At 41.9% G+C, this 17,979-nt stretch overlaps 2 protein-coding genes and 1 long non-coding RNA gene across 17 annotated transcripts in view; 1 reads left to right on the top strand and 2 right to left on the bottom strand.

Annotated features, from left to right (window-relative positions):
• LOC135246021 (uncharacterized) overlaps window positions 1–42 on the bottom strand; it is a 9,278-nt gene extending 9,236 nt beyond the window's left edge. The window contains exon 1 of the mRNA XM_064319513.1: window positions 4–42. Coding sequence (XP_064175583.1) covers window positions 4–42 — 39 coding nt within the window. The remainder of the gene's footprint in view (window positions 1–3) is intronic.
• The window catches only part of LOC135245741 (uncharacterized), a 165,426-nt gene that overhangs the window by 24,013 nt on the left and 123,434 nt on the right, over window positions 1–17,979 (top strand). The window lies entirely within an intron of this gene.
• LOC135245711 (NLR family CARD domain-containing protein 3-like) overlaps window positions 1–17,979 on the bottom strand; it is a 93,979-nt gene that overhangs the window by 23,584 nt on the left and 52,416 nt on the right. For 3 of the 15 annotated variants that reach the window (XM_064318964.1, XM_064318968.1, XM_064318972.1), the window contains 4 exons: window positions 8,550–8,619; window positions 6,667–7,009; window positions 3,588–5,376; window positions 1,123–1,296 (listed from right to left, as the gene is read on the bottom strand). In XM_064318964.1, the coding sequence (XP_064175034.1) occupies window positions 1,123–1,296; window positions 3,588–5,376; window positions 6,667–7,009; window positions 8,550–8,619 (2,376 nt within the window). Of the gene's footprint in view, window positions 1–1,122; window positions 1,297–3,587; window positions 5,377–6,666; window positions 7,010–8,549; window positions 8,620–9,217; window positions 9,329–10,225; window positions 10,337–10,827; window positions 10,939–11,835; window positions 11,947–12,379; window positions 12,491–12,982; window positions 13,094–13,424; window positions 13,499–17,979 lie in introns of those variants that run through there. The other 12 variants (XM_064318975.1, XM_064318973.1, XM_064318974.1 and 9 more) reach the window with 8 other exon arrangements.

The raw sequence follows: 17,979 nt of genomic DNA, 5'->3' as shown, positions 1-17,979 counted from the left end.
TACGCCTTCTCTGGAACCCGGCTCCGGAGACACTGATAACATCAGCACTGTCAGTGCTGCTGACGAAACTACTCCGCTAGCAGGTGCAGGCGCCACGGTCGGGAGGAAAGATGCAACATGTGGAGCCACATCCACTGATGTAGCTTGTTGGGGACCCGTTACCGAAAACTTGCGTAGCTATTGGGTGAGCAAAGGAATAAAAGCATCCTTGTCATGTCAAAATAAAGACATAGCATTCACAGCATCAGAACAATCGTATAAAAATCAGAACAGACAATTGAGTAAGACCTTGTTTTCGCGTAATCTGCGTAATGGGGAGAGTGTTACCCGTGAGTGGTTAGTTTATTCTCCAACAACCGGTAATGTATATTGCTTTTTTTGTCGGCTTTTCGGCGGGACACCATCTGCCTTTTCTCAATCCGGGTTTTCTGATTGGAAACATGCTTCTTGGCGGACTGAAGAGCAAGAGTCAAGCCAGTCTCATCGAAATGCAATGCTCATCTGGTTCGCTCGCACACAGGTGCACGGAATTGACAACGAACTTAAGGAGTGCCGCGAAGAGGAGGGGAAGTATTGGCGCGAGTTCCTAAAATGAATTGTCTCCGTTATACAGTTCTTGTCAGAACGAGGTCTCGCATTCCGAGGAGGAATTTAGGTCTAACTAAATTATGTGCTGCTGCACCTAAATGAAAAAGTTAGGTGCACCAGTGCAACCAATGTAAAAAGTTAGTCTGGAGCCCTGTAAATCCAAGGAAGTTATACTTATTTTATACAATACCTTTGTCAGATCACACTTACAGAATTGTGTGCAGTTCTGGGGACTGTACTACAAGAAAGATATAGAGGATCTGGAAAAGGTTGAAGAAGGGAAACCAAACTGGTTCCTGGTATGAAAGATAAAAGTTTTGAGGAAAGACTTCAGATGCTTAACTTCTTCCAGCTTAGTAAAAGTAGACTCAGGGTTATTTGACTGAGTATTTTAAATTCATAAAGGGGATCAACAAAGTGAACTACAAGAGATTCTTCAGGTTCAGCACTCTGTTCAACCCTCTATTTCACTGCAAAGATCCATAATCACTAATTCTATTTAATTAAGGTCACACAGTACACAGCACTACTCACCCCAGTCTCTGTAGTTTACAGGTTGGACTCATCAGTGCAGCACAGAGCAGCTTCACTCCTGAATCTCCCAGGTTATTGTAGCTGAGGTCCACATCTCTCAGGGGTGAGTTTGATGACTGGAGAGCTGAGGCCACAATTTCACAGGACTTCTCTGTGAGGTCACAGTAGTTCAGTCTGCAAAAGAGAGTTAATATATTATTGTATTTTTAAATAGCGCAATATCCTGTAAAATGTGATATGTGCAATGTAACAGTAATCACACTGAGTGATGAAGAGTGATATTGAGGATTTTAAGTTTGTGATGCTCTGAGGAAGTTCTTTGTTACACTCTCCAACTGCAGCACTTTGGGCCTGAGAATTAGACGTCCTGTTGGACAGAACTCTGACAGTTCTACAGATGAAATTCTTACCCAAATGGCCCCCTTTCTCCTGGCATTTGGCACAGATACAACCAAAAGTAAAGATGCAAGAAATAACTCAGAAATAAAATCTCTCAGAGTGGATAGTGAGTTAGGCTCTGCTTCTTTACTTTTGCTGGTAACTGTGACTAACTACCCACAGTATTGCAAGCCAATACACAACCAGCACAATACAAAAGCCAGATTCACTTTAGAAACAAGAATGCAAAAAAAGTGATCTGTTCACACATAACCAGGTACTGTAGTGCAGTCTGTCTGTTTTGCTGAGGTTATATATAACCATGTAGTGCAGTGCATCTGTTCTGCTGGTGTTACATATAACCAGATAGTGAAACCAAAGCTATGTAGGAACTGTTAATGATCCCTTTGAGTTCCTTTTGTTGGAATAGTGATACATTTGATGGTGCTGTCCAAGGAGACACCATTTAACATTTTCCAGGCTTCAGCAAACTTCAGAACCTTGTACAGGCCAGACTTTAGCCTGAGATAAGCCACAGAATTACCTCAAAAACAGGCACTTTAACAGTCCCCTGAGAAGACCTCACCCTGACACCCATTATATCCTACAATTCCTCTACCTTCCTATTTTCACTCTGTCTACAGGCACTATTGGATTCTGGGTCAGCCTACACCAGAATAAAGCAGAGACCAGGGTGGCACTACTGGCCTTGTAACATGGTGCATTTACTGCCTGACCTAATCGCACAATACAGTAACACAAACATTTCATTCATAACCACACTTGCCTCTCCCAAACCAAACCCAGCATTACATTAATCATAATGTTGAAAAAATCTCTCATCTTCTTTCTTAAGAGGGGTACAGATGGAGCAGGCACTCTCTGGTCATCTCCCACTCACAAATTATCTATGCATGGACTAGGGATAAAAGGGGGATTCTTCCCCCCTTTTGAAAAAACATGGATTTGATTCAATCAACATTCGTCCTTAACTGACTGACATTTCTACACAAACACAGTTCAAACTACTTTACCAAACTGAGTTAGATAAGAATAAGTGTAACACTTGTGTTTACTTGTCCAAGTCAAAGTTAAGGACAAATGTTAGTTCAATAAAGACCATAGGGGTGGTTGTATGCCTAATCTGCAAAAAATCAGACCTTGTAATTCTACTAATAATGCGGCTGACCAAACTCAGCTAAAAATTGGATTAATTAATATCAGATCACTAGCCCCTAAGGCAACTCTTGTAAATGAATTAATTACTGATCACCAAGTTGAAATCTTATGTGTAACTGAAACTTGGCTTAAAACTGTATATTGCCTTAAATGAATCCACCCCTCCTGGCTACAGCTATACTCACGTTCCCCGTCTGACGGGTTGTGGCGGTGGTGTTGCTGCTGTATATCATTTTAATTTTTTTGCTACTTTGAAATCCGGCTTCAAATGTAACTTTTTTGAAGTGCTTGTTCTCAGTTTTGCACATCCAGACAAAAAAGCAGTCAGTTTTATCCTTGCAATTGTATACAGGCCACCAGGGCCATACAGTGGCTTTTTACTTGAGTTTGCTGATTTCCTTTCCAGCCTGGTTGTTAATTCAGATAAAGTAGTAATTGTAGGGGACTTCAATATTCACATGGATAGTGAAGGTGATCCTCTCAGATCAGCACTCTTGTCTATCACTGAATCTACTGTCTTCGATCAACATATACATCAGTCCACACATTCTCATAACCATACTCTTGATCTGGTCTTAACTTATGATACAGAAATAGCAAATATAGCAGTTATGCCTAAAACCCCTGTGCTATCAGACCATTATTTAATTATTTAATAACTGGTATCTTTAATGATAATATGTAAATTAAATCCAATAAAATACATTTTACATGTTGGATACATTTTTTACATTTGATGGTACTTCTGTATTCATTAAATGAGGGCACAATCTGTTAAAACAGCTTGACTCAAAAATCATAATTCTCACTTGCCTGACAATTTTATTGTATTCTATTTTCACTTTAACTATGAAGTGTTTATAAAAACATGCTGTCACTATCTACTTTAATTATTACACCATACTCACATGGCCTTCCTGCAGTGCCTGACTACTGGTACCAGTCTCTGATAACCTGCTGCTGATGTGTTGTAGGTCGTCAAGTCAAACTCATCCAGGATCTCCTCTGACATCAGTAACATAAAGGCCAGGGCTGAACATTGGTGTGGTTCCAGCTTTTCATTAGAGAGTTTTCCTGATCTCTGGAAATTCTTGATTTCCTCCACTAGAGAGTTGTCATTCAGTTCATTGAGACAGTGGAACAGATTTATGGTCCTCTCTGCTGAAGATTCCTCTTTGATCCTCTCCTTTATGTACAATACTGTTTCCTCAATGCTCTCTGATCTGCTTCCTGTCTGTGTCAGTATTCCTCCTAATAGAGTCTGAATGGAGTCCAGAGAGAGGCCTAGAAGGAATCTGAGGAAAAGGTCCAGGTGTCCATTCTTACTCTGCAAGGCCTGATCCACTGCAGTCCTGTGTAACTCAGACAGCTGCACTCCGTCACTGCGAGGTTTTGATTCTTCTGCTCTGAGTACATTTCTGTTCTCATTCACACATGAATGAAACACAAACAAGGCAGCCAGATACTCCTGAATGCTCAGATGCACAAAGCAGTAGACCTTCTCCTCACCCAACCCACACTCCTCTTTAAAGATCTCTGTGCACACCCCAGAGTACACTGAAGCTTCACTGACATCAATGCCCATCTCTCTGAGGTCCTCTTCATAGAATATCAGATTGCCCCTTTCCAGCTGTAGTAAAGCCAGCTGCCCCAGTTTCAGGATGATTTCTGTATTTGATGCTGACATTTTCTTTGGGGTTGTCTCATTGGTGCCATGATACTTCTCATTCTTCACATTAGTCTGAATGAGCAGGAAATGTGTGTACATTTCAGTCAGAGTTTTGGGCAGGTCTCCACTCACTTTATCCAACATTGTCTCCAGAACAGTAGCAGAAATCCAGCAGAAGACTGGTATGTGACACATGATGTAGAGACTCCTGGATGACTTTATGTGTGAGATAATTTTGCTGGCCTTTTTCTCATCTCTGATTCTCTTACTGAAGTACTCCTCCTTCTGTGGGTCATTAAATCCTCGTACCTCTGTCACCTGGTGGACGCACTCAGGAGGGATCTGATTGGCTGCTGCTGGTCGGGAGGTGATCCAGAGGAGGGCAGATGGAAGCAGATTCCCCTTAATGAGGTTGGTCAGCAGCACATCCAATGATGATGACTCTGTTATATCACAGCAAATCTCATTGCTTTGGAAATCTAGAGGAAGTCGACACTCATCCAGACCATCAAAGATGAACACAACTTTGACTTCATCATCTTCAAAACTTTTGATCTCTTTCAGTTGTGGAAAGTATTGCTGCAGAAGTTCCATGAGACTAAATTCTCTCTCCTTTTTCAGATTCAGATCTCGGAAAGGAAGAGTGAAGATGAAATCAATGTCCTGATTGGCTTTTCCATCTGCCCAGTCCAGAATGAACTTCTGCACAGAGACTGTTTTCCCAATGCCAGCAATGCCCTTTGTAAGCACAGTTCTGATTGGTTTCTCTTGTCCAGGTGAAGGCTTAAAGATGTCATTGCAGATGATTGCAGTCTCATGTGTGGTTTGTCTCTTGGATGCTATCTCAATCTGTCTGATCTCATGTTCATCATTGACCCCCCCACTTCCCCCCTCTGTGATGTAGAGCTCTGTATAGATCTCATTGAGGAGGGTCTGGTGGCCCTGCTTTGCTAAACCTTCAAATATACATTCAAACCTCTTCTTCAGATGAGTTTTCAGTGCCTGCTGGGCATTTTCTTTGAATTCATCTGAGGAGAGGAAATATGAGAACCAATGTTTAAAATAACAGAAATAGACAAAACATACTTACGCAGAAAGTTTTCACAATGTTTTACACAGCTCTGAAAGTGTTGCACATTAAGTTGTAGCTATACCTATGTAGATAAACTGTAACTAATTTGGTAACAAGAGGTTATTACTGATTAACGCCAATGTAGGAAACATGGAACAGTTAACAATATTTTTGATTACACATGCGAAACAAGGCCAGCCCTGTTACATCTCTTCTGTTAATATGAAATAATTCTGTATCATGAGGACACATTGTGAAATTAACAGGCAAGGTTTATTTGTTATGTATCATGAAGATATGCCCTATATGGTATAACTGCACCTTCAAGTAAAGTGTTGCCCATACCTCTAGTAGTGTTTCACACTTCTCACAAACTGTTGTACACACAACAATGAAAACATAAAAAGGATTCTGTGGTGGAGTGGGCGTGGTTTGAGCGTCGGCTGCAGAGAGAGAGAGTGAGAGGAGCGGCTCTCGGACCCTTCGTCACAACTGTCAGCTGGAGGTAATCAGCGCCGATAATTGTTAATTGTTTAATTGCGCTGATTTCCTCTGATTGCTTTCAACAGTGAGCCTGGGGTTTTTAAAAGCACGACCGGAAGCCAGAGGGAGCGAGAGGAGCGCCGGTGAGAAGGCGAGAAAAAGCCCTGTTATTACTGCTTGTACAAAGAAAAGCCAAGAGCTAAAATAAAATAGCACGGAAGTGCTAAGAAACGGAAACAGTGTCTCCCGTGAGTGTGTTTGGTTTAGGAGGGGTGGCCCTCTTTTGCCACAGATTCATTTCCATTTAAACATTCAATTTCTTAATTGTTCATAGTATGATGTGTCTTTATGGTAAATATGGTCTTCATGGGTCATGCAGTAATTTAATTATCTTATAATTATTATGATCGGTGCTCTTTAATCCAGGATAAAACCTCAGGGCAGTCAGTCTGATGGGACAGTGGTTTAGTAACTGGCTTTTGATCCCAAGGCTCCTGGTTTTAAAGTCTATCGGAAACATTTAATCTCATGTGCATTTGATTGCCCCCATTATTACTGCTGGATGCTATATTTGAATTGAAATGCCTTCCTGTACATGTTGTGTGTGATGGTTTTTATATGCAAGACTGTTGATGTAAAACACTATTATCAAAGTGTGAATATTATAAATCAGTACTCTGTTATTTTGTACTCTGTTATATTTGTTGGCTAAACTCATTTCAGCATTCTAATGGCCACAGCAGCAATGAGAGAAAATTCTTACTGTGCTGCTCATCTCTCTCCTGTGGGTCAGTGACATCCTTCTTCTTCATGTTCCTCAGGATATGGAGTGTGATCTTCAGAGACCTCTCAATGCCACAGGCCTCCAGCATCTTCTCAACTATATACAGGGCCTCAGGATCTTCCTGCCCTCTCTCAGTGCATTCTGGGTCATTAGCAATTTGATGACCCTTGAACAATTCCTTCATCTTCATAAACGTATCCAGTACAGAAGGATCTTCTGTTCTTCTACTATTAAAGCATTCTGGGCAACCCTGACTCAGATGGCTCTGAAACAGTTTCAACTTTTCAGTCTTCTTCAGCTTCATCAGAGTGCGCAGGAGAGACTGAAATAAACACATTTAGAGGTGTGCTGTATCAGAGTGTAAAATAAACACATGAAGAGGTGTGCTGTATCAGAGTGAAATAAATACATGAAGAGGGTCTGCTGTATCAGTGTGAAATAAACACATGAAGAGGTGTGCTGTATCAGTGTGAAATAAACACATGAAGAGGTGTGCTGTATCACTGTGAAATAAACACATGAAGAGGTGTGTTCTATCAGTGTGAAATAAACACATGAAGAGGGTCTGCTGTATCAGTGTGAAATAAACACATGAAGAGGTGTGCTGTATCAGTGTGAAATAAACACATGAAGAGGTGTGCTGTCTCAGTGTGAAATAAACACATGAAGTGGGTTGGTGTATCAGAGCCATGGAAACAAAGCCTTGCTTTATTGTGGGTGGTAGTGTGTAGTTAGGGTAATGGTATAATGGGTGAGGAGCTGGTCTTGTCAGAGGTTTGAATCCCAGGTAGGACACCGCTGTTGTACCCTTGAGCAAGGTACTTAACCTGCATTGCTTCAGTTCATATCCAGCTGTATAAAAGGAAGCAATGTAAATGCTGTGTAAAAAGTTGTGTAAGTTGCTCTGACTAAGAGTGACTGCTAAATGCCTGCAATGTCTCATGTTTTCTCTTGTAGGAAGGCCAGAACAGGAAAAGATACTTTAGAACACAACAAGCAGCAGGTCTAAAGCCTATATTCGAAATGCAGCTTTTGCTCCTGATTTATGTTTTTTAGGGACACTACTTGTGATGAATCACGAATGTCCTTGGAATAATTTAGTTGTTGAGTTGAATTAAGTTTCTCAGTGCAACACATTTTTTAATGCTAACTATACAAACTGAGTGCTGAGTGTCCATTCTACCTGCCCCGGGAGTTTCCGCAGTGATCACTAGGGCCGTTTACATTCCACCACAAGCGGACACGACGAGGCTTTGTCGGTGTTACATGATGTGCTAAGCGGACTACAGACCAAGCATCCAGACGCTGCCCTCATCGTGGCAGGGGACTTCAACAAGGCAAACCTTAAAAAAGTTATGCCAAACTTTTACCAACACGTCAACACTTCCTATGACTTATTTTAGGACTTATATTAGAACTTACTTTTTTTTACTTATTTGTATTGCTCGTTTTATTTAAATAACTGCTCTTTATATTCTTCTCTCTTTTAATTTGTATTCATATCTTATATTATTTTATATTATTAGTATTATTATTTATTTATTTATTTATTTTTTCTGTATATAATTATTATTGAAGCGTTATGTTGCACAGTCTACAAGGAGTTTGTCGCACCAGCATTTCACTGTATGTATGTATATGCATGTGACAAATAAAGCCTTTGAACTTTGAACTTTAAAACACTCTGTTTGGAGTCATCCACTGCCATTGTTTATGGATCCTAAAAAGGAATCCGATCAATCTGTGAGCCAAAGAGGGCCAGAGCACTCTGCAACATTAATAAACCTGATTAGATATTCAATCTGATCGTCTGAAAGTCATATTAACTTCAAATATTGAAATAGAACAAGAATATATCATACCTGTTCTGAGGAGGACAATTTCTCTGAACTCTTCTCTTCTGAACGACTTAAATCCAGTGAGCAGTGAATCCTGTGAATAAATCATGAGAAACAACATAGACAAACTCTTTTACTGCAGCTCTAACTCACAGCACATGGAGACAGAGCTTCCAGTTAAACTCATCCTCTTACTGCAGCTCTAACTCACAGCACATGGAGACAGCTTCCAGTTAAACTCATCCTCTTACTGCAGCTCTAACTCACAGCACATGGAGACAGAGCTTCCAGTTAAACTCATCCTCTTACTGCAACTCTAACTCACAGCACATGGAGACAGAGCTTCCAGTTAAACTCATCCGCTAACTGTTACTCTAACTCACAGTACATGGAGACAGAGCTTCCAGTTAAAATCATCATCTTACTTCAACTGTAACTCACAGCACACGGAGACAGAGCTTCCAGTAAAACTCATCCTCTTACTGCAGCCCTAACTCACCGCACATGGAGACATAGCATCCAGTTAAACTCATCCTCATACTACAGCTATAACTCACAGCACATAAAGACAGAGCTTCCACTTAAACTCATCCTCTTGCTGCAGGTCTAACTCACAGCACAAGGAGTCAGAGCATCCAGTTAAACTCATCCTCTTGCTGCAGGTCTAATTCAATACGAACGTGGTTCATTACCTTTGATCACCTGTGAACTCTCCTCTGAAGTTGATTGGTTGATGCATTGAACGGTCACTCTTCATAGAAAGACAGCTGGGTACAGGGGACCCAGCCCTATCTATCTGGACCCTGTGAACAAAACATGGAGACAGAGTTTCCAGTTAAACTCATCCTCTTACAGAAGCTCTAACTCACAGCACATGGAGACAGAGCTTCCAGTGAAACTCATCCTCTTACTGCAGCTCTAACTCACAGCACATGGAGACAGAGCTTCCAGTTGAACTCATCCTCTTACTAAAGCTCTAACTTACAGCACATGGAGACAGAGCTTCCAGTTAAACTCATCCTCTTACTGCAGCTCTAACTAACAGCACCTGGAGACAGAGCTTCCAGCGAAACTCACCCTCTTACTGCAGTTCAAACTCACAGCACATGGAGACAGAGCATCCAGTTAAAATCATCCTCTTACTCCAGCTCTAACTCACAGCACATGGAGACAGAGCTTCCAGTTGAACTCATCCTCTTACTAAAGCTCTAACTCACAGCACATGGAGACAGAGCTTCCAGTGAAACTCATCCTCTTACTGCAGCTCTAACTCATAGCACATGGAGACAGAGCTTCCAGTGAAACTCATCCTCTTACTGCAGCTCTAACTCACAGCACATGGAGACAGAGCATCCAGTTAAAATCATCCTCTTACTCCAGCTCTAACTCACATCACATGGAGACAGAGCTTCCAGTTGAACTCATCCTCTTACTGCAGCTCTAACTCACAGCACAAGGAGACAGAGCTTCCAGTTAAACTCATCCTCTTACTGCAGCTCTAACTCACAGAACAAGGAGACAGAGATTCCAGTTAAACTCATCCTCTTACTGCAGCTCTAACTCACAGAACATGGTGACAGAGCTTCCAGTGAAACTCATCCTCTTATTGCAGCTCTAACTCATAGCACATGGAGACAGAGCTTCCAGTTAAACTCATCCTCTTGCTGCAGGTCTAATGCAATATGAACTTGTTTCATTACCTTTGATCACCTGTGAACTCTCCTCTGAGGTCACTTGGATGATCCATTGAACGGTCACTCTTCATAGACAGACAGCTGGGTACAGGTGACCCAGCCCTATCTACCTGGAGCCTGTGAACAATACATGGAGAGAGAGCTTCCAGTTAAACTCATCCTCTTACTGCAGCTCTAACTCACAGCACAAGGAGACAGAGCTTCCAGTTAAACTCATCCTCTTGCTGCAGCCCTAACTCACAGCACATGGAGACAGAGCTTCCAGTTAAACTCATCCTCTTACTACAGCTATAACTCACAGCACATGGAGACAGAGCTTCCACTTAAACGCATCCTCTTGCTGCAGGTCTAACTCACAGCACAAGGAGTCAGAGCTTCCAGTTAAACTCATCCTCTTACTAAAGCTCTAACTCACAGCACATAGAGACAGAACTTCCAGTTAAAATCATCCTCTTACTGCAGCCCTAACTCACAGCACATGGAGACAGAGCTTCCAGTTAAACTCATACTCTTACTGCAGCTCTAACTCACAGCACAAGGAGTCAGAGCTTCCAGTTAAACTCATCCTCTTGCTGCAGGTCTAATTCAATACGAACGTGGTTCATTACCTTTGATCACCTGTGAACTCTCCTCTGAAGTTGATTGGTTGATGCATTGAACGGTCACTCTTCATAGAAAGACAGCTGGGTACAGGGGACCCAGCCCTATCTATCTGGACCCTGTGAACAAAACATGGAGACAGAGTTTCCAGTTAAACTCATCCTCTTACAGAAGCTCTAACTCACAGCACATGGAGACAGAGCATCCAGTTAAAATCATCCTCTTACTCCAGCTATAACTCACAGCACATGGAGAGAGAGCTTCCAGTTGAACTCATCCTCTTACTAAAGCTCTAACTCACAGCACATGGAGACAGAGCTTCCAGTTAAACTCATCCTCTTACTGCAGCTCTAACTAACAGCACCTGGAGACAGAGCTTCCAGCGAAACTCACCCTCTTACTGCAGTTCAAACTCACAGCACATGGAGACAGAGCATCCAGTTAAAATCATCCTCTTAATAAAGCTCTAACTCACAGCACATGGAGACAGAGCTTCCAGTGAAACTCATCCTCTTACTGCAGCTCTAACTCATAGCACATGGAGACAGAGCTTCCAGTGAAACTCATCCTCTTACTGCAGCTCTAACTCACAGCACATGGAGACAGAGCATCCAGTTAAAATCATCCTCTTACTCCAGCTCTAACTCACATCACATGGAGACAGAGCTTCCAGTTGAACTCATCCTCTTACTGCAGCTCTAACTCACAGCACATGGAGACAGAACTTCCAGTTAAACTCATCCTCTTACTACAGCTATAACTCACAGCACATGGAGACAGAGCTTCCACTTAAACTCATCCTCTTGCTGCAGGTCTAACTCACAGCACAAGGAGTCAGAGCTTCCAGTTAAACTCATCTTCTTACTGCAGCTCTAACTCACAGCACCTGGAGACAGAGCTTCCAGTTAAACTCATCCTCTTTCTGCACCTCTAACTCACAGCACATAGAGACAGAGATTCCAGTTAAACTCATCCTCTTGCTGCAGGTCTAATTCAATACGAACGTAGTTCATTACCTTTGATCACCTGTGAACTCTCCTCTGAAGTTGATTGGTTGATGCATTGAACGGTCACTCTTCATAGAAAGACAGCTGGGTACAGGGGACCCAGCCCTATCTATCTGGACCCTGTGAACAAAACATGGAGACAGAGTTTCCAGTTAAACTCATCCTCTTACTCCAGCTCTAACTCACAGCACATGGAGACAGAGCTTCCAGTTGAACTCATCCTCTTACTAAAGCTCTAACTCACAGCACATGGAGACAGAACTTCCAGTTAAAATCATCCTCTTATTGCAGCTCTAACTCATAGCACATGGAGACAGAGCTTCCAGTTAAACTCATCCTCTTGCTGCAGCCCTAACTCACAGCACATGGAGACAGAGCTTCCAGTTAAATTCATCCTCTTACTACAGCTATAACTCACAGCACATGGAGACAGAGCTTCCACTTAAACTCATCCTCTTGCTGCAGGTCTAACTCACAGCACAAGGAGTCAGAGCTTCCAGTTAAACTCATCCTCTTGCTGCAGGTCTAATTCAATACGAACGTGGTTCATTACCTTTGATCACCTGTGAACTCTCCTCTGAAGTTGATTGGTTGATGCATTGAACGGTCACTCTTCATAGAAAGACAGCTGGGTACAGGGGACCCAGCCCTATCTATCTGGACCCTGTGAACAAAACATGGAGACAGAGTTTCCAGTTAAACTCATCCTCTTACAGAAGCTCTAACTCACAGCACATGGAGACAGAGCTTCCAGTGAAACTCATCCTCTTACTGCAGCTCTAACTCACAGCACATGGAGACAGAGCATCCAGTTAAAATCATCCTCTTACTCCAGCTCTAACTCACAGCACATGGAGACAGAGCTTCCAGTTAAACTCATCCTCTTACTGCAGCTCTAACTAACAGCACCTGGAGACAGAGCTTCCAGCGAAACTCACCCTCTTACTGCAGCTCTAACTCACATTACATGGAGACAAGAGCATCCAGTTAAAATCATCCTCTTACTCCAGCTCTAACATACAGCACATGGAGACAGAGCTTCTAGTGAAACCCATCCTCTTATTGCAGCTCTAACTCATAGCACATGGAGACAGAGCTTCCAGTTAAACTCATCCTCTTGCTGCAGGTCTAATGCAATATGAACTTGTTTCATTACCTTTGATCACCTGTGAACTCTCCTCTGAGGTCACTTGGATGATCCCTTGAACGGTCACTCTTCATAGACAGACAGCTGGGTACAGGTGACCCAGCCCTATCTATCTGGAGCCTGTGAACAAAACATGGAGAGAGAGCTTCCAGTTAAACTCATCCTCTTACTGCAGCTCTAACTCACAGAACATGGAGAGAGAGCTTCCAGTTAAACTCATCCTCTTATTGCAGGTCTAACACACAGCACATGGAGACAGAGCTTCCAGTTAAACTCATCCTCTTAGTGCAGCTCTAACTCACAGCACATGGAGACAGGGCTTCCAGTTAAACTCATCCTCTTACTGCAGCTCTAACTCACAGCACATGGAGACAGAGCTTCCAGTTAAACTCATCTTCTTACTGCAGCTCTAACTCACAGCACATTGACTTTCTGATTCATGCATTTTTACCTTTTTCTCGCAAGGCCATGGGTTCCATCGTCAGTCTCGGTCTCCTCTGAGGAACTCATTTTAGAAACAGCGCCCCCTGTCTCAGGACACCTGAACACAGCAGATCAGATTCATAAGTGGGTTCTGACCCAAATTGGCAGACCTGTAAATATACACAAGAAGAACATGATAACGCACAGACATAATATACACAGACACACACATACATCAAATCTCATAGAACAGACAGGGACAAATCTGGAAATTAACTGAGCCATAAACTTGTACAGTAATACAATTCCCTCCAAAATATTCTGCACCAACGATAACAATTACTAAGACTGTTGAATATAAAGATTACCAGTGCTGAGGTATATTTTCATTGTCCAACATATGGAATATATTCAATGATATAATGGAAACTACCAAAACGACATTTCTCAGATGATACAACAATTTTACAAAAATTGTGCATCACAATTATTGGCACCCCTGTATTTGGTACTGTGTGCACCCTCCCCCTGCAGGGATAATGGCACTGAGTCTTTTTACATAACGTGTTATAAGACCAGAGAACACATTGGGAGGGATCTTAGACTCTTCCTCCACCCACAATCTTTCCAGATCCTGATGTCTTTGTTGATCCGTGCTTATGGGCTGTGCTGTTCAATTGAGTCACAGGTTTTCAGGGAGTTTCAGCAGTTTTTAGACTGTTGTAGCCATTGCACAATGATGCTTCTGCATCATTAACCTTTCTATTTGTGGATTTTAACGTGAATTTGGGGTCACTGTCTTGCTGAAAGATCCACTAGTTTCAGTCTGCTGGCAGAGGTGGTCAGATTTAGGGCTAAATTGTCCTGGTACTTGGGTAGAGTTCACAATGCTGCTTTCCTTAACAAGGGCCCCAGGACCAGTGTGAGCAAAGTAGCCCCATAACATTAAAGATCCACCACCGTATTTTTCTTTTCAGTATATGCATCCTTAAATCCATCCTACATCATATTCCTGGACATGGTTGTGAGGGGGCCTGGAGCCTGTCCCAGCATGCATTGGACAAGAGGCAGGAAAAAACCCTGAACAGTTCACCAGTCCATCACAGAGCACACACACCATGAACTTACACACTCATACATTCAAGCAATTTAGTGTCTCCAATTAGCTTAACCTGCATGTCTTTGGACTGTGGGAGGAAACCCATGCAGACATGAGATGAGAATATGCAAACTCCACGCACACCACCATGCTGCCCTCCAGCAGTTTTATATTTCTTCATTATTGCCCTCACAGTAGTAACTAGCATATTTAGTTTATTTTTTGATCCATTGGCCTGATTTTCAAAGGTCAGCAACCATTTTAATTTAGTTCGTCAGTTCTTTGTCTTTCTCTGTGGCAAAGATGAAAAATGGGTTTCACAACCAAGTTCTCAGTTTAATCCACCAGTGAAACAGGAAGCCATGGAATGCCACAAGAGTTTCTCTTAATATTGATGTAGATTTAGTTTGATTTTATTTTATTTGTAAGAATCTTTAGGGGTGCCAATTATTTTTATATATTTTTGGGAAATAAAAACCCTACCTGAATCCAACCGTCACACTAGAGGGCGCCAGTTCCCCAATCTTAGTTTGTTTTCTGTTCCTGTTTAGTGCTAATTAAGGAGTTGTGTCGCAAACACAGTTCCTGGGACTGAAAGTTCCGGGTAATTTTGGTGGAAACGCGGCTAATGTGACAACCATTTCGTTTCACTTTTGTGACTGGTAGGCTATATTCCTTTATTTATTTAAATTCCAAACTTGGTAATGAAGTAATATTTTTCACCGAGTTGTCCACGTTCATATAGCCTGCATGAAACAACACGGTAAGAACGCACGGGGCGAAGTATCTAAAGCCGCGTTTCCACCAAAATTACCCGGAACTTTCAGTCCCAGGAACTACTTTACCAGGAACTAAAAGGTTCCTTCAGCCAATGGTTGTCTGCGTTTCCACCGGGGTCTAAAGTACCGCGAAGATTAGGCAAATTAGCCCACTGACGTTTGAAAAAGCGACGTTGTCGTCGGTCCATCTGTCATATGATTTCTTCTGTAACCCCATACTACCACCGAAGTAGCCTACATTATTTTCTAATAACCGGGACAGCCCGGAGGGGTTTATTCCACTTATATACAACGGGTTACCAACAATGACTATATATGGTTACTTTTGTATTTATTGATTTTCATATATCCTCTCAAACACATTCATTAACAGCAGAAAACATGCACACGTTGTAAACAATTTGCTGTTTTATTACTTTCTCGTCGTCAATTCCATATAGGCTAATCGCAAAATGACAAGAATAGAACGAAAACTCGGACTTGCGTGAAAATGTAAATTAGTAGTGGTACAGCCACCGTTTGCTTTCCTTCGAAGTTACTGCTAGCCGAGCAGCGAAGTGTGCCCTCCAGATGCGAACCATGCACCATAAATGAGTCCATAGTCTTCCTGGTCTTTTCGTGGAATTGAAAAATGGCAGTAAAATTGAGTAAAATTACGGCAGTCTGAAAAAGCTAAAGGGAAGATTACTAGAATTAACCTGTTATTTTACCCGGATAAAAAGTGCGGAAGGTGATTTCCAGTTTGGTTGTACTGTATCACCAATGTTAATTATGCAGAACTACCGCATACCTCACATAACTGTATCAAACGTTTTGAGTCAATTACAACGGGCTAACAAAGAAAATCCGGAAGAAAATATTCAGCAACCGAATTAATCCGTTTGAATGTTTTGGTAGCCTACGTAATATGCTGTCCCAGCACGAATGCTTAGCATTTTATAAAACAAATACTAAAGCAAGAAAAGAACAGAAGAGCACACGTTATAATTCCAAGACGTTGACAGGCTATAACCAAAAGTAGGCTACTGCGCCGCATAACATACAAGTTTGATTTGAAGTTATTATGAAAATAAATTGGTTTGCCGCTGCATATTTTCAAACATGGCGGGTAATGGCGGAAAATAAATACAACACAAATGCTACGAGTACTCGACCAATCAGAAATGTTCAGCGCTGCAAGCTCCACCCAAAAGGTTCCTGTACTTTCGGAAAGTACTACCCCACGAGCAGGAACGTTTTGGGGGGTAAAACAAAGCCCCCCAAAAATAGTAGTCCATCTGCGGAACATTGTAGTTTTATCACGGCAGACTCACGTCAATAACATCCGCCGTCGCATAAATACGTGGCCTAGTGTAAGTGCAGTCGGATTCTCTTAGCACCGCGGTTGTCCTATTGAATTTATCTTCACGTCTTTTCTTAACCTCAGGACGCTTTCCACCGAGGTCAAAGAAAAGTGGTTAGGAAAAGACATAGGACGTAATTTTTTGAATATTCGGACACAGGCTATAGGCCTCAGAAGTCGTGTCGTCATTCCCTTCTGGTTCGTTAGCATTTTCGAGACTTCCGGTTCAAAAAATAGACGCCCCTTTGGGACAAATGAATGGCGATTTCCGAATTCCTTTAAAAAAAATTATGACATTTGGAAGTTTTTTTGTATATGAAAAAATAATGCTTTTTATCCATTTTTTATAATCTAAAAAAATTCTGTGTCATTTTAAAAAGCCAATTGCTAACGGCTAAGTGGTTAGCCACCCGAGATGACCCGTCGCACAATTACAACATTACACACAGAGCTGTTTCGATTTTTTCGATACACGCGCGAAAACCGTTTTCTTCCCCTTGTTTCCCGTTAGTGTAATAAATTATACATTTTCTATTTTTACAATTGTACATATCGTTGTAAACATCTTAATATAACTAGGCTACTTGCGCTTCACTAGCATTACCAGGTAACCGCAACAGCTGTGACGTAAATAACATGCGCAGCAGTGTTAGCTTTTTTGTTAGCAAAATAATTGTTTCGGTTGAAAAACGACATTGGAATTCAGCGGATCTAGTGCCATTTAAGAGAATAATGTGTCCGGATAAAAACGTCCAAGTTTTAAACGCCAGTTTAAATCACAGACTGTGACAGGGACGGTTATGAGAAAATCCATTCATTTTTTTCCTTGGAGAAATTTCCCTTTGAACCGGAATTCCATATACGGGCAAGGTTTTTGCTCTGCGTTACGTCAGACTTCTGAGGCCTATTCGGACGCAGCCTTATCGTGCGCTCACCTGTAGGTGGACGCTTTTTCGCAATTTTCGCGTAATAATAGGTGCCTGCGTTCTTCCTTGTCCGTTCACCCGATATTCTATATAAGCAGCTTGAAACACAGCACAACTTGTCACAAACACATACATATAGGAATTGTAAGGTCAGCCAGTCAAAGCCTGCGAGAGTAGACGGTAAGCAGTAGCGAGATCGTCATCCAGTGCCGAATTGCCCCATTTCATTCACTCGAACAGGGTAATGTTTATTAAATTCGTCGTAATATGAAATTTCACACAAAGGTAGTTTAATAACCCTAAATACCGGACACCTAGGCTACTTCCAACCCCCACGTCTTTTCGAAATTTTCAATAAAAAGGACGGGACCAACGCCGCAAGGGAGCGTGTCCGGGTTCTGGAGGGTGTCCGACTATGAGTAAAATTATATCATATA

Source organism: Anguilla rostrata, chromosome 19, assembly GCF_018555375.3.
Source record: "Anguilla rostrata isolate EN2019 chromosome 19, ASM1855537v3, whole genome shotgun sequence".
Taxonomy (NCBI): domain Eukaryota; kingdom Metazoa; phylum Chordata; class Actinopteri; order Anguilliformes; family Anguillidae; genus Anguilla; species Anguilla rostrata.
Note: the sequence above shows the minus strand (reverse complement) of the source record. Positions and strands in the feature narration are given on the sequence as shown.